This window comes from Mesoplodon mirus, assembly GCF_964341445.2.
Source record: "Mesoplodon mirus genome assembly, chromosome: 1".
Classification (NCBI taxonomy): domain Eukaryota; kingdom Metazoa; phylum Chordata; class Mammalia; order Artiodactyla; family Ziphiidae; genus Mesoplodon; species Mesoplodon mirus.
This window is the reverse complement of record NC_138976.1, coordinates 69694928-69712807: the sequence shown is the minus strand read 5'-3', so window position 1 is coordinate 69712807 and position 17880 is coordinate 69694928. Positions and strand designations below refer to the sequence as shown.

Sequence of the window (17880 nt, the reverse complement as noted above, 5' to 3'; positions counted from 1 at the left end):
GAATGGATAAAGAAGATGTGGCACATATATACAATGGAATATTACTCAGCCATAAAAAGAAATGAAATTGAGCTATTTGTAATGAGGTGGATAGACCTAGAGTCTGTCATACAGAGTGAAGTAAGTCAGAAAGAGAAAGACAAATACCATATGCTAACACATATATATGGAATTTAAGAAAAAAAACAAATGTCATGAAGAACCTAGGGGTAAAACAGGAATAAAGACACAGCCCTACTTGAGAATGGACTTGAGGATACAGGGAGGGGGAAGGGTAAGCTGTGACAAAGCGAGAGAGAGGCATGGACATATATACACTACCAAACGTAAGGTAGATAGCTAGTGGGAAGCAGCAGCATAGCACAGGGAGATCAGCTCAGTGCTTTGTGACCGCCTGGAGGGGTGGGATAGGGAGGGTGGGAGGGAGGGAGACGCAAGAGGGAAGGAATATGGGAACATATGTATATGTATAACTGATTCACTTTGTTATAAAGCAGAAACTAATACACTATTGTGAAGCAATTATACTCCAATAAAGTTGTAAAAAAAACCCCAAAAAACCAATAAGCAAAACACCTCACAACCTAAGGGCCAATGTCTCTACCTTAGGTCTGCAGTCTTGCCCTGCAAGATCCCTCTGTGATGACCCAGAATGTGATGGGTAACAGGACATTCAAACCTGCTACTGCCACTATCTCTAATACTTTCTCCCAGTGAATACTGATCCAGTTATTGTTATTATATAATGTATGCTACCAGATTATTCACATAATTTCTCCCATGCTTGATTAATTGCTTAGAAATGTTCTTTTTACTTTCTAAATTGAGGGAGAGGTTGGAGTTTTTTCTAATTAAATTGCCTTATGATCAAAAAAAAAAAGTATTGGAAATCGCTGCGGCAGAACAGAATAAAGAAAAAAAGAATGAAAAGAAAGGAGGACAGTCTCAGAAACCTCTGGGACAACATTAAATGCACCAACATTCCCATTATAGGGGGTCACAGAAGGAGAAGAGAGAAAGGACCTGACAAAATATTTGAAGAGATAATAGCTGAAAACTTCCCTAATATGAGAAAAGAAACAGTCACCCAAGTCCAAGGAAATGCATACTCCCATACAGGATAAACCCAAGGAGGAACACACCAAGATATATATTAATCAAACTGACAAAAATTAAAGACAGAGAAAATATTAAAAGCAGCAAGAGAAAAGCAACAAATAAAATACAAGGGAATCCCATAAGGTTATCAGATGATTTCTCAGCAGAAACTCTGCAGGCCAGAAGGGAGTGGCATGATATATTTAAAGTGATGAAAGGAAAAAACCTATAACCAAGAATACTCTACCCAGGGGCTTCCCTGGTGGTGCAGTGGTTGAGAGTCTGCCTGCCGATGCAGGGGATACGGGTTCGTGCCCCGGTCTGGGAGGATCCCACATGCCGCGGAGCGGCTGGGCCCGTGAGCCATGGCCACTGAGCCTGTGCTCCGCGATGGGAGAGGCCACAGCAGTGAGAGGCCCACCTACCGCAAAAAAAAAAAAAGAATACCCAGCAAAGCTCTCATTCAGATTCAATGGAGAAATCAAAAGCTTTACAGATAAGCAAAAGCTAAGAGAATTCAGCACCACAACCAGCTTTACAATAAATGCTAAAGGAACTTCTCTAGGCAGAAAAGAAGACCACAACTAGAAACAAGAACATTACGAATGGGAAAGCTCACTGGTAAAAGCAAACATACGATAAGGGTGGGAAATCATCCACACGCACACAGATATGATGTCAAAACCAGCAGTCATGAGCAGAGGATAGTACAAATGCAGGATACTGGAAATGCATTTGAAATTAAGAGACCAGCAACTTAAAACAGTCTTGTCGGGCCTCCCTGGTGGCGCAGTGGTTGAGAGTCCGCCTGCCGATGCAGGGGATACGGGTTCGTGCCCCGGTCTGGGAGGATCCCATATGCCGCGGAGCGGCTGGGCCCGTGAGCCATGGCCGCTGGGCCTGCGCATCCGGAGCCTGTGCTCCGCAACGGGAGAGGCCACAACAGTGAGAGGCCCGCATACCGCAAAAAGAAAAAAAAAAAAAAAAAAAAAAAAAAAAAAAACAGTCTTGTCTATATATATAGACTGCTATATCAAAACCTCACGTGATCTGCAAACCAAAACTCTATGAGAGATACACACACAAAAAAGAAAAAAGCAATCCAAATACAACACTAAAGATAATCAAATCACATGAGAAGGGAACAAAAGAGGAAGGGAAGAAAAAAGACTTGCAAAACCAAACAATTTACAAAATGGCAATAAGAACATACATATTGAGAATTACCTTAAATGTAAATGAATTAAATGCTCCAACCAAAAGACAAAGACTGGCTGAATGGATACAAAAACAAGACCTGCATATATGCTGTCTATAAGAGCCCACTTCAGATCTAGGGACATATACAGACTGAAAGTGAGGGGATGGAAAAAGATATTCCATGCAAATGGAAATTAAAAGAAACCTGGAGTAGCAATACTCATATCAGACAAAATAAACTTTAAAATAAAGACTGTTACAAGAGACAAAGAAGGACACTACATAATGATCAAGGGATCAATCCAAAAAGAAGATATAACATTGTAAATATATATGCACTCAACATAGGAGCATGTCAATATATAAGGCAAATGCTAACAGCCATAAAAGGGGAAATTGACAGTAACACAAAATAGTGGGGGACTTTAACACCCCACTTACCTCAATGGACAGATTATCCAGACAGAAAATCAATAAGGAAACACAGGCCTTAAATGACACACTACACCATATGGACTTAATTGATATTTATAGGACATTCCACCTGAAAGCAGCAGAATACACAGTCTTCTCAAGTGCACATAGAACATTCTCCAGGATAGATCACATGTTGGGTCACGAAGCAAGCCTCAGTAAATTTAAGAAAATTGAAGTCATATCAAGCCTCTTTTCTGACCACAAAACTATGAGATTAGAAATCAGTCACATGAAAAAGACTGCAAAAAACACAAACACGTGGAGCCTAAACAATATGTTATTACTAAACAACCAGTGGATCACTGAAGAAATCAAAGAGGAAATCAAAAAATACCTAGAGACACATGACAACAAAGAGATGACAATCTAAAACCTATGGGACACCACAAAAGCAGTTCTAAGAGAGAAGTTTATAGCAATACAGTCTTACCTCAGGAAACAAGAAAAATCTCAAACCTAACAACAACCTAACCTTACAGCTAAAGCACCTAGAGAAAGAAGAACAAACAAAACCCAAAGTTAGTAGAAAGATCATAAAGATCAGAGCAGAAATAAATGAGATAGAGATGAAGAAAACAACAACAAAAATCAATGAAACTAAAAGCTGGTTCTTTGAGATGATAAACAAAATTGATAAACCATTAGCCAGACTCATCAAGAAAAAAAGGGAGAGGGCTCAAATCAATAAAATCAGAAATGAAAAAAGAGAAGTTACAACTGACACCACAGAAATACAAAGGATCATAAGAGACTACTACAAACAACTATATGCCAATAAAATGGACAACCTAGAAGAAATGGACAAATTTTTAGAAAGGTACAACCTTCCAAGACTGAACCAGGAAAAAATAGAAAATATGAACAGACCAATCACTGAAATTGAAACTGTGATTTTAAGACTTTTAACAAACAAAAGTCCAGGACCAGATGGTTTCACAGACGAATTCTATCAAACATTTAGAGAAGAGTTAGCACCTATCCTCTGAAACTATTGCAAAAAAATTGCAGAGGAAGGAAAACTCCCAATCTCATTCTGTGAGGTCACCATCACCCTGATACCAAAACCAAAGATACCGTGAAAAAAGAAAATTACAGGCCAATATCACTGATGAACACAGATGCAAAAATCCTGAACAAAATACTACCCAACTGAATCCAAGATCAAGTGGGATTTATTCCAGTGATGCAAGGATTCTTCAATATTCACAAATCAATCAGTGTGATACACCACATCAACAAACTGAAGAATAAAAACCATATGATCATCTCAATAGATACAGAAAAAGCTTTCAGCAAAATTCAACATCCATTTATGATAAAAAAAAGTCTCCATAAAGTGGGCATAGAGGAAACCTACCTCAACATAATAAAGGCCATATATGACAAACCCACAGCTAGCATCATTCTCGACAGTGAAAAGCTGAAAGCATGTCCTCTAAGATCAGGAACGAGACAAGGATATCCACTCTCACCACTTTTATTCAGCATAGTTTTTGAAGTCCTAGCAGGGCCATCAGAGAAGAAAAAGAAATAAATGGAATCCAAATTGGAAAAGAAGTAAAACTGTCACAGTTTGCAAATGACATGATACTATACATAGAGAATCCTAAAGATGCTGCGAAAAAACTACTAGAGCTCATCAGTGAATTTGGTAACGTCGCAGAATACAAAATTAATATACACAGAAATCTCTTGCCTTCCTACACACTAACAACAAAAGATCTGAAAGAGAAATTAAGGAAACAATCCCATTTACCATCCCATCAAAAAAGAATAAAATACCTAGGAATAAACCTACCTAAGGAGGCAAAAGACCTGTACTCTGAAAACTATTAGGATGTTGATGAAAGAAACTGAAGATGACACAAACAGATGGAAAGATATATTGATACCATGTTCTTGGATTGGAAGAATCAATATTGTCAAAATGACTATACTACCCAAAGCAATCTACAGATTCAGTGCAATCCCTATGAAATTACCAAGGGGATTTTTCACAAAATTAGAATGAAAAATTTTACAATTCGTATGGAAACACAAAAGACCCCAAATAGCCAAAGCAATCCTGAGGAAGAAAAACAGAGCTGGAGGAATCAGGCTCCCTGACTTAAGGCTATACTACAAAGCTATAGTCATCAAAAGAGTATGGTACTGGCACAAAAACAGAAACATATAGATCAATGGAACAGGATAGAAAGTCCACAGATAAACCCACACACCTATAGTCACCCAGTCTGTGACAAAGGTGGCAAGAATATACAATGGAGGAAAGACAGTCTCTTCAGTAAGTGGTGCTGGAAAACTGGACAGCTATGTGTAAAAGAATGAAATTAGAATATTCTCTAACACCATACACAAAAATAAACTCAAAATGGATTAAAGATCTAAATGTAAGGCCAGATACTATAAAACTCTTAGAGGAAAACATAAAGAGAACACTCTTTGATACAAATCACACCAAGATCTTTTTTTTTAATCCACCTCCTAGAGTAATGACAATAAAAACAAAGTAAACAAATGGGACCTAATTAAACTTAAAAGCTTTGCACAGCAAATGAAATCATAAAAAAATGAAAAAAAAGCCCGCAGAATGGGAGAAAATATTTGCAAACAAATCAACAAAGGATTAATCTCCAAAATATATAAACAGCTCATGCAGCTCAATATTAAAAAATACAAAAACCCAATCAAAAAATGGGTGGAAGACCTAAATAGACATTTCTCCAAAGAAGACATACAGATGGCCAAGAGGCACATGAAAAGCTGCTGAACATCACTAATTATTAGAGAAATGCAAATCAAAATACCATGAGGTATCACCTCACACCAGTTAGAATGGCCATCATTAAAAAGTCTACAAACAACAAATGCTGGAGAGGGTGTGGAGAAAGGGAACCCTCTTGTACTGTTAGTGGGAATGTAAATTGATACAGCCACTATGGAATACAGTATGGAGGATCTTTAGAAAACTAAAAACAGAACTACCATATGATCCAGCAGTCCCACTCCTGGGCACATATCTGGAGAAAACCATAATTCAAAAAGATACATGCACCCAAATGTTCATTGCAGCACTATTTACAATAGCCAAGACATGGAAGCAACCTAAATGTCCTTCGACAGAGGAATGGATAAGGAAGATGTGGTGTACACACACACACACACACACACACACACACACACACACACACAATGGAATGTTACTCAGCCATAAGAAGAATGAAATAATGCCATTTGCAGCAACATGGATGGACCTAGAGATTATCGTACTAAGTGAACTAAGTCAGAGAGAAGACAAATATCATATGATATCACTTATATGTGGAATCTAAAAAAAAATTGTGCAAGTGAACTTACTTACAAAACAAACAGACTCACAGACTTTGAAAACAAAAGTATGGTTACCAAAGGGGAAATGGGGGGGGGATAAATTAGGAGTTTGGGATTAACATATACACATTACTATACATAAAATAGATAACAAGGACCTACTGTGTATAGCACAGGGAACTCTACTCAATATTCTATAATAACCTCTATAGGAAAAGTATCTGAAAAAGAATGAATACATGTATAACTGAATCAGCTGTATGCATGAAACTAACACAGCATTGTAATTCAGCTACACTCCAATATAAAATAAAAGTTAAATTTTAAAAAAAGTGGGCTTTACGTGAGCATAACAGAAAAAGCCCACATTCCTTTGCTAGCTATCACTTACTGAGCAGTGACTGTGTCAGGGCACATTCCTTGCTGTTCGGAACATGTATAAAATTCAGTTCATAGTCCCTAGTATCCTCACCGTGAAGGGGTTCAAGGCACCCCCTATGGGGAGACACTACCCCTTATCTCTGCCACTGCCCTCATTCTACTGCATTGACATGTAGAGTGTTACAGGAACCCAAAAGAAGGAACCTCACGTCTGTCAGTGGCAGAGAGGATAGAATATTTTCTATGCAAAGCAAACAGTACATCTAATGATGGAGGGGCATGAACCAGTAAGGTGTGGCTGGGAATTGCAAATAATTCAGTCTAATCCAAGTAAGGGGTAGGATTATGCCTGATTATGTATGTCCAGCCTAGGAAGTGTAGACGTCATCTTGAAGGCAGTAGGGCTATTGAAAGACTATCAGCAAGGGTGTCATATAATCAGAGATTTTAGAGAGCTTTCTTCTAGTGGTTCTGTGAAAAATAGACTGGGGTGCAGCATTTGTTACAGTGGTTTAGGAGAGGAAGTGTGAGAGCCATGGGGTCAGTAGGGTTAAAGAAGAAAGGATGGAGGGCTTCAAGGTACATGTAGGAGGGGTCCTGGACAGGGTAGGGACAAGGGGAAGTTTATGATAACTTTCAGGTTTCCTATCAGTGTAGCTAGAATTGATGGGGATGGTGCTGCCGTTCATTGAATACAGGAAGGACAGAGATGGAGAAGGAAGACTTTGAGTTTACTTTAGGTTGGGTTGGTTCAAAGTACCTCCAGTATAAACACTTTGAGACGCCTGCTGGGTTGTTGGACATGTTTGCAGGCCTGAGCACAGGTGGAGGTCTTAACTGGGGCGAGAGATGTGAGCATCTTTGCGGTTGATGTTGAAACTGAAGTCGTGAGTGTGGGCAGGCAGGCCCGGGGAGCATATGTGGCAAGGAAAAGTCCACACGCAAAGCCTCAGGGGCATCAGAGTTGAGCAAATAGTTAAGAAAGGGGAGCCGCTGAGACATCCACGGTGAGCAGTCAGAGGAGGAGGGCTTACAAAATGACAGAGAGCTTCATGCAAGAGTTAGGTGACAGAGTAGTCACATAAATTTAGGGGAGAGAAGTGTCCTAGGAACTAGGACTTGAGCAAGGACAGTTTCAGGGAAGTGGTGGGGACAGAGGCCCAGAGGTAAATAGGAATAGGGGTGAATTAGAGATGACTGTGGACAAATTTGTCATATACCTGGTTGGGCAGGAGCCAGAGGGGGCACAAAGAGTGAGGGAGATTTAGATGAGAAGTCTTTAGTCCTGCTCGTGTTGGGGAAGGTCCCTGGGGGTTGGAGATCCTGAAGAGAACTGAGCTAAATGGAAGCAGGTGGGGAGGCTCCAAGGCTCCTGCGTGGGGCCTTCTCCCTGGGCCTCAGCACCCTCCCCACTGCTGACTGAGTCAGATCTTTGTCCGTTCTTATGATGTCAAGTGCCTGCCCTTCTGCAGTGTAACACTGGCTGTTCTTAGTCCACAGCTTCTGATATGCGATTTGAAGACACATTTTATGGAACGGACATAATCCAAGGGGAGAGAAAGAGAAAGAGAGTGCTGAGCTCCAGGTTTAAGAACGAATATGTGGATGACCCCGTCTACCGCACGTTTTTGAAGAGCTCTTTCCAGAAGAAGTGTCAGAAGAGGCAATAGTCTACCTACACTGCAGGCAACAGAATGACTTGCTCCAGAAGAGGAACGATGAAGGGACAGCCTGGGGCTGTGCCATGTGTGTTGCTGGGGTAGGTGACGGGCTGTGTCTCTGACATTGGAAAATTAGGCTTCCCAGAGTTTGGTAACCAAAACCACAAAATATAATTGGATACCACAATCTGAAGTTGTCTCCTTGTCTTGCATTTACTTCTGAGCAGTTGTCTCCTATGATCCCAAAGAATTTTTCTAAGTAGAAGGGAATAATAGTGAATCACCCATCGAAAAAAGCCACTGCCAGAGGAGGTGTATCCCCATGTGTGGCTTACTTAGTCCCTATTAAGGAACCACGTGGAGACTTCTCTCCTCAACCCTAGCAGGTGGGAGCCTTGATTCCCAGGTGGGAGGGTGATAATTTATATATTTTCCACAGTCAGGGAAGGACTCTCACTTATTTGTTTTAAATGGCAGTTTTTATAAAACATTTTTAAAACACAAATGGCATGTATGGTAATGAGATTTATGCATATGCTATCTGCATTTCCCTTGTACAGAAATTTTACATTTTTTTATATCCTTTTTACTTTTGATTATGTCTGATGAGAACTGAGTTGTTGGCCTTTGTGAAGTTTTTGGCTCTTGAGAAAGAATTCTTATGAATTGTATGGGAATTTTATATATTTAAAGAGGGAGATCTGGGGCTGTTATTTTTAAATACTTTTTTTCCATAATACACATTCTGAGTAGATATTTATAAAATATATGTTTCTTTCATTATGTGTTTATAAGATTAGAGTTTAAAATAAATATGCTTTGATGCATAGTTTTGAAGTAATATGATTTTTCCTTTTTGAAACAGCTTGGAAAGGTACTAGTGTTTAAAAATAAAGATTTCCATTTTCTCCAATTCTGTTTTCTAACTTGCTTATTTGTCTAGGTTTAAACCTATAGAAAACAAGTTTTTTGGGGGAGCTGGCTTTATGGACATTCTGGGGCCCAGGTTTGTCAGAACTTCTTCTCTCACTGTTTACATAACTGTGGACACACTGTGAGACATATATGGCTATACCACTGGGGACAAGGCTCCTCTACTTGCCCACAGTGCCCGATGAAGTGTTTTCCTCAGCTCCATCTTTAGGCCTGGAAGAAATCTGAGCATCTGGAGTCTGGAGCTCTTTTCATCCCAGGTTTCTTGGTCCTCAGCTTCATTAGAAGGGGCTGTACAGATCCTCCAATCCCTCCCATCACTTTATAGATGAGCAATGGAGGAGAGGAAGGAAGAGGGCTTGCCCAAGGTCACACAGTAATGCTTCAGTTAACTATGGCCACAGTCATGCTGCGTAACAAACAACTGCAAAATCTGTGTCCTGTGATGAGAAGCACTTCTTTTGCTCATAAGTCTGCAGGTTGGCTGATCTAGGCTGGGCTTGGCTAGGCAGCTGGCCTGGGCCAGCTCACACGTCTGCTCCATGTGTCCCCATCAGCCCACTGGACTCAGTGGGCTAGCCCAGGTATGTTCTCAGGTCACTGGCAGAGGCAGAGAGGCCAGCCAAGTAAGCAAATTTTAGATCTGTCTGTGATGTTGGTTAACATCCTGTGAACCAAAGCCCAGAGCTAGGCATTAGAGGGCATTTCAGAGTTTTATGGCAAAACGTGTGGATGTATCATGTTACTGGGTAGACAGTGAAGATGAAACAGTAGTGACAGAGCCACAGTTAAAACTCGGTTTTGCAGACTGCTTGCTGGCTGAGTGCTCATTTTCCAGAGTGCCTCATGGCTGAACTCTGAGCTGGGGAAGAGCCCATCAGCCATGTTTTTACAAGGACCGAGCACTCCACATTTTCTGCCAGTATAGTCATATATTTTATCAAGTAATCAGGCTTGCCTTTTCTATCTCCACATTTTGAATGGAACTGACCTGCTGTCTCCACAATATGCCAGGAAAGTAGGCCTGTGTAAGGCATTAAGAGGAATTAATCTAAATAGGATCATTTGTTTTGTACAAGTTTGCCTGTCAGCAAGATTTCTGATGGGCTGCCACAGGGAGAAAATGTGCAGAGTCCTATGTGATTTCAAATACAGCTGTTTTTTATGGTCTCACTTAACTAATGTTCCTATAATCAAGTACAGCTGTATATGGCCTAAGCAAAATAGTGCTGGCCGCAAGTGCACTCTGGCTATTGAGAAAGATACCTCTGTTTCACTGCATTCTGCATAAAGTCATTATTAGCTCTATAACCAGACAGACCAGTAAAGCTGTTTCACTTTACCGTGTGACACCTCAATTGTAATTTTAATTTCTTTGCATTAAACTAACTACATTTTTAGTGTGTATGTGTAGCGTGAAATCAGGTGAAGTCCTTCTAGTATTAAAAAAAGAATTTCTGGCTGGACAATTATTATGTAATTCTAATTACAAGCCCTTTTTCTGGAGGTTAGAGGATTAGTGAAACTGCCTGGCATATTTCACAACATTTTAGTTCCTTTATATGTGTTTGAAATGAGAACAATGTGATTCTTGTCAGTTTACTTTTATTAAGGTACTTTTGTTTAGTTCATCTAAAGAGAAATTGAGAAGAAGCATCCACTAAAATATCACATGGCTTCACAGAATATATTATAAATTGCTACTGGGTAATGGTATATGAAAACATGAAGACTCAGAATACAAAAACAAGTAGGAGTGAATGGGTCTGCCACTTCTCCCTCTACCCATCCAATGTGAAGCAAGGCTGAAACGTGATTGTTACTGTAAATGACCTGGAGGTCTTACGAGTAATCATATTAGAGGAGTATATGCTGCAAGATAACACTGTATTTTATTTTTGCCTTTAAATAAAAAGGATCTGAAATGAAACAATCCTCATTTTAGATATTAATCAGCCCCATAAACTTGAAGCTAACTAGAGATCCTGAGACATTCTCATTACATGCAGTAACTGGTTGGTTGCAATACTTGACTGTACCACAAACTGCTGAGAATTCAGATGTGCAGTCATCGGAACTCTCGCACAACATGTTGAGACATACAACACTGACAGGCCTCTGAGGAGCCTGTCCTCTCCAGCAAGTGCACTAGAGACTCAGAAACCCCATGCTCCATCCTCAGAAGGTGCAGCTCCCCATGAAGAAATGAAACTTCGTCAATGATATTAATGATGTACTGAGAATCTATTGTGTACACAGAGCCTGGTAGACTCCTTAGTGGCATTTGTCTTATTTAATCTCCCCCAAGAAATCAGCAAAGGAAATATTCTCCTCTTTCATGGAGGGTAGCGAAGGTTCAGAGAGGTTAAGTAACTTTTGAATCACTCAACCTTCTCGATGCATGAAGAAAAGTGAGGATTCTAAGCTTCTTTTTAGAATCAAAAGACCCAATCAAAAGACACTGGGTAGATGACTCTGAAGCTCAAAAGACAAGTTAGCACTGTCAGGTCAGCACAGGTTAGAAGTACAAATATGGAAAGTATCATCTTTATTTTGTTTAAAAATACATGAAATTCACCTTCTGGCAAAGGCAAAACTATAGGGACAGAAAAGAGATGAGTGGTTGCCAAGGACTGGAGGTGAAGGAGGAAACTGACAGCAGAAGGTCAGCATGAAGGAACTTTTTTGGGGTGATGGAAATATTCTTTATCTTGACTCTGGTGGTGCTAACAGGACTCTATGTCGAAATTCATAGAACTGAACACAAAACAGGTGGATTTTACTATGTGTAAGTATCATCTCAATAAACCTGCCTTAAATAAATAAATAAAATCAAGTGGAATGATGGTCAGGTAACTCTGGGAGAGAATATGTTGTGTGAGAGGGGGACAAGAAGTGAGAAGAAATCAGAACCCTGGGAAATAGCTACACACAGTTGAGTAGAAAAAGAGGGGTCTGTGAATGAGCACTGAAAGGGGCCAAGAAATGGGAAACCAGGATGCTGTGATGTCATGGACTTCAAGGGAAGAGAGTATTCCAAAAAGGAGGAGAGGTCAACACAGAGAAAATGCTGCAGAGTCCCAGATCATGTAATGGTTCATTAGGAGGCCACTGGTGTCCTTCATGAGCGCATTTCACATGGCTTCAGATGAGAAACCTATTAATATTCAAATTGGTGAGGAGAGATCAAGATGGCGGAATAGAAGGACATGGAGCTCACCTCTTCCCACAGATACATCAAAAATACGTCTACATGGGGAACAATTCTCACAGAATACCCCCTGAACTCTGGCAGAAGATTTCATACAACCAAAAGCTGCAAGAAAGATCACCACATAACTGGGTAGGATAAAAGGAAAAAAAAATAAAAAAGGAATCCTGGGAGGGAGCTGTGAAAGAGGAAAGGTTCCCTCACCCTAGGAGCCCCCTTCACCAGTGGGGAGATCAGCTGGGACAGAAAGGGAGCTTCAGAGGTTCAGAGGAGAGTGCAGCAACTAGCTTGCAGGAGGCAGAATGGAGAGAGACGAGCACAGATAGTCCTGGCCACCTTGCTGCACTCCCCAGCCTGAGAGGTGCATCTGTTGGTATGCGTGGGGGCTTGGTGCTGAAACTCGGTCTCCAGAAGACAGATGTGGGGAGACAACTGGGGTTGGATGCACAGAGAAGCCCCAAGGGGCTAGAGTGTGGCCTTGGCCACAACTGGGGGTGTGTGCAAGATGGAACCCGGTCCACCATAGAAGCCCCATTGTTAACACACACATACGTGAAGGGAAGGGCAGGGCCCCGCCATAGCAGCCTCATTCTCAGCAAGCTCACAGTGGCCAGGGCTCCACCTCTGCAAGCTCTGGGAGCACACAAGCAGTTGCCCACATGCAGAGGCAGGCCTAAAATCTGAGCCCTGTCTGGCAGCTTTGTGACTTTGGTGGATTTATGTCATTGGTGCCTTTGTAAGCTCAGTGCCTGTGGGACATCCAAGAAGATTAATGGTGCTCCCATGGCTGGGGCAGGTCTGGAGTTAGCAGCTGAGGGCTTTGGGGGCATGAGTGCATGGAGGCGGGGCTGAGGTCTGTGCTGAATCTGTACCTCCCATGATGGGTCCAGGTGAGTGACTATGCACGACTACTGTGAACCTGGTACCTTACTTCAGTGGACCTGTGCCTATGGATCTGCACTGGTGGCTTTCTGAGCACAGTGCCTGAGGGACATCTGGGCCAATTGCTTGCACTCCCATGCCTGAAGTGGGGCTGATGGCAGTGCAAACAACAGTGTATGCTGTGAGCCCACACAACAGGTGAGAGACAACACCACAGAGTGCTCTTGCTGGTGGACAGCCTCTGCAGAGGAATACTCAGTGGCTCCTCTCCCAGTGGAAGTGCTCCAGTCCTGCCTATCCCACACTGCAGCTCAGAAACTATGTGGTGGCTTCTACTCCAACAACTGGGGAGCAGACCCTGCCTCTGACAGGACTGTGATGGCCAAAGAGCAAAGAAGAGGACCTGCTCAACATCTAGTGCAGGCTCTGGTCACCACAACACCAATCACACCACCTATCAAGGGGATAATGGCCAGCACACACTGAGGAAAGACATGGCAGGCACCCATATTAAAAAAAGCCCTTGCACCCAAAATACCAGACTCATGCAGGCTACTCAAGGACACTACCATAAAAAGAGCCCTTCAAGACCACAGTAGATAACTGTTTCTCCTACATTCATAGAGTCAGAGAAATAAAAGTAAAATGAAAAAGCAGATAAACTACTCCCAATTAAAGGAACAAGAGAAAACCCATGAAAGAACAATGAAACAGACCTCTCCAGTCTACCAAATCCCAAGTTCAAAAAAGAGATAATGAAAATACTGAAGGGATTAAGAAAGGCTATTGATAGAAATGCAGATCACTGTAACAAGGACCTAGAAACTATAAAGAGGAGCCAGTTAAAATTTGAAAACTCATTTGCTGAGACAAAAGCTGAGCTAAAGGCAATGAATAGCAAACTGAATAATGCAGAACAACAAATAAGTGATCTGGAAGATAGAATAATGGAATTCACCCAATCAGAACAGCAGACAGAAAGACAAATCTAAAAAAATGAAAGAAATATATTAGACCTATGGGATAATATAAAGCAAGCCAATCTATGCATAATAGGGATCGCAGAGGGAGAAGAAAGAGAAAAGTGATTGAAAATGTATTTGAAGAAATTATGGCTGAAAACTTCCCAAACCTAAAGAAAGAAACAGATATCCAGGTACAGAAAGCACAGAGGGTCCCAAACAAGATGAACCCAAATAGACATACACCAAGGCATATTATAATCAAAATGGCAAATGTTACAGATAAAGAGAAGATTCAAAAAGCAGCAAGACAAAAACAAAGAATTAGTTACAGGGGAACCCCCATAAGGCTATCAGCTGATTTCTCTATAGAAACGTTGCAGGCCAGAAGGGAGTAGCAAGATGTACTCAGAGTCCTGAGAGAGAAAACCCTGCAACCTAGAATACTCTATCCAGCAAGATTATAATTTAGAATAGAAGGAGAGAGAAGGAATTTCATAGTCAAGCAAAAACTAAAAAAGGGGCTTCCCTGGTGGTGCAGTGGTTGAGAATCCGCCTGCCAATGCAGAGGACACGGGTTCAATCCCTGGTCCGGGAAGACCCCACATGCTATGGAGCAACTAAGCCTGTGTGCCACAACTACTGAGCCTTCATGCTGCGACTACTGAAGCCCGTGTGCCTACAGCCCATGCCCCACAACTATAGAAGCCACCACAGTAAGAAGCTGCTCACTGCAACTAAGAGTAGCCCCCATTCACTGCAACTAGAGAAAGCCCATGTGCAGCAATGAAGACCCAACACAGCCAAAAGTAAATAAATAAAAATAAAGTTAAAAAAAAACTAAAAGAATACAGCAATACTAAACCTATCCTAAAATATTGAAATTTTGATCTTTTCTAAATAAAAAAGCAAGAATCTATAGGAAAGAGAAAATCACAATTGGAAAATAAATCACTTAAATAAGCCAGTACATAGATTAAAAAAATTTTTGTGAAAGCAATTGTAACTACAGTGAACAGCAGAAGGATAATTATGAAGATGTAAAAGAGGACATCAAAATCATAAAATATGGAGGAGGGGAGTAAGAAAATATAGATTTTTTTTTTAGAATGTGTTTGAGCTTATATGACTGCCAGTCTAAAGCAAGTAGATATAGTAATGGGTTAACATACTTGAAAATCAAGGTAACCACAAATCAAAAACATGTAATAGATTTACGAAAACCAAAAATAAGACAACTCAAGCATAATACAAAAGAAAACCATCAAACCACAAAAGGAAAAACAGAAATAGAAAGGAACAAAGATGAAATACAAAATCAACTAGAAAATGAGGTTTAAAGTGGCAATAAATACATATCTATCAACATTACCTTAAATGTCAATGGACTAAACTCTCCAATCAAAAGAAATACAGTGGCAGATTAGATAATAAAACAAGAGCCTATAATATGCTGTCTACAAGAAACCCACTTTAGGGCAAAGGACACGCATAGATTGAAAGTGAGGGAATGGGAAAAGGTAATTCATGCCAATGGAAGTGACAAGACAGCAGGGTTAGCTATACTCATATCAGGGGACTTCCCTGATGGTCCAGTGGTTAAGAATCAGCCTTCCAATGCAGGGGATGTGGGTTCAATCCTGGTCTGGGAACTAAGATCCCACGTGCCACGGGTCAACTAAGCCCACACACCACAACTAGACAGCCTGTGTGCTGCAACTACAGAACCCATGTGCTCTGGAGCCTGCATGCCACTAGAGAGAAGCCTGCATGCCACAACTAGAGAGAAACTTGTGTGCTGCCACAAAGAGCCCATGCACCACAATGAAAGATCCCACATGCTGCAACTAAGACCCGAAGCAGACAAAAAATAAAAAAATAATTAATTTAAAAAAATACTCATATCAGGCAAAGGAGACTTTAAAACAAAGGTCATGAAGAAAGATAAAGAAGGACACTGTATAATGATAAAAGGATCAATACAAGAAGCCGATATTATACTTGTTAACATACATGCACCCAATATAGGAATACCTGAATACATAAACAAATATTAGCAGACAAAAAAGGAGAAATTGATGGGAATAAAATAATAATAGGAGACTTTAACACCCCACTGACATCAATGGAAAGATCTTCCAGACAGAAAATCAATAAGGCAACAGAGACCCTAAATGACACAATAGAACAGTTAGAGTTAATTTATATTTTCAGGACATTCCATCCAAAAAACCAAAAAAACAGAATACATGTTCTTTTCAAGTGCATATTCAAGGGCATATGGATATTCTCCAGGAGAGACCACATACTAGGACACAAAACAAGCCTCAGTAAATTTAAGAGGATAGAAATCAAGCATCTTTTCTGACCACAATGGCATGAAACTAGAAATCAACCACAGAAAGAGAAATGAAAAAAAACCCAATTATGTGGAAATGAAACAACAGCTACTAAAAAACCAATGGGTCAATGATGAAATTTAAAGAGGAAATTTAAAAATACCTTGAGACAAATGACAATGGAAATGCAACCATAGAAAATCTATGGGATGCAGCAAAAGCAGTCCTAAGAGAGACGTTCGTAGTGGTAACAGTCCTTCCTCAGAAAACAAGAAAAATCTCTAATAAACAACCTTATCTACCACCTAAAAGAATTAGGAAAAGAAGAACAAAACAAAACCTAAAGTCAGAAGAAGGAAGGAAATAATGAAGATAAGAGAGGAAATAAATAAAATGGAGATTTAAAAAATACAAAAAAAATTAATAACACCAAGAGGTGGTTTTTTGAAAGGGTCGACAAAATCAACAAACCTCTACCCAGGCTCACCAAGAAGAAAAGAGAGAGGACCCAAACAAATAAAATAAGAAATGAAAGGGAGAAATAACAAGCAATATCACAGAAATGCAAAAAAAAAACCCATAAGAGAATACCATGAACAATTATATGCCAACAAATTGGACAACCTAGACAAAATGGACAACTTCCTAGAAATATACAGACCACCAAAACTGAATCAAGAAGAAATAAATAATTTGAACAGATTGGTCACTAGCAGTGAAATGGAATCTGTAATAACAAATAAAAAAACTCCCTGCAAATGCAAGTCCAGGACCAGACGGCTTCACTAGGGAATTCTACTAAACATACAAAGAAGAAGTTATACCTATACTTCTCAAACTCTTCCAAAAGTTTGAAGAGGAGGGAATACTCCCAAAGTCACTCTTTACCCTGATACCAAAAGCAGACGCTACCAAAAAAGAAAATTACAGGCCAATATCTTTGATGAATATAGACACAAAAATTCTCAACAAAATATTAGCAAACCAAATCCAACAACAGATAAAAATGATCACACCCTATGATCAAGTTGGATTCATCCCAGGGTCACAACATATGCAAATCAATCAATATGGTACACCACGTCAACAAAGAAAAGACAGAATCCACATGATCATCTTAATAGATGCAGAAAAAGCATTTGATAAAATTCAACATCCATTAATGATAAAAACTCTTACCAAAGTGGGTATAAAAGGAACATATCTCAACATAATAAAAGCTATTTATGACAAACCTACAGCCAACATAATACTCAATGGTGAAAAGCTGAAAGCTTTCCTGCTAAAATCCAAAAACAGACCAGGATGCCCACTCTCATCACTCCTATTCAGCATGGTATTTGAAGTTCTAGCCACAGCAATCAGAAAGAAAAAGAAATAAAAGGCATCCAAATCAGAAAGGAAGA

General features: G+C 40.2%; 1 protein-coding gene across 4 annotated transcripts in view; it reads left to right on the top strand.

Moving 5' to 3' along the window:
• The window catches only part of KDM4C (lysine demethylase 4C), a 392092-nt gene extending 383087 nt beyond the window's left edge, over nucleotides 1–9005 (top strand). For 3 of the 4 annotated variants that reach the window (XM_082628070.1, XM_082628069.1, XM_082628072.1), the window contains exon 22: nucleotides 7980–9004. In XM_082628070.1, the coding sequence (XP_082484196.1) occupies nucleotides 7980–8156 (177 nt within the window). In that variant the 3' untranslated portion in view covers nucleotides 8157–9004. Of the gene's footprint in view, nucleotides 1–7979 lie in introns of all 4 variants that reach the window. The other variant, XM_082628071.1, reaches the window with a different exon arrangement.
• Nucleotides 9006–17880: the final 8875 nt, after the last annotated feature.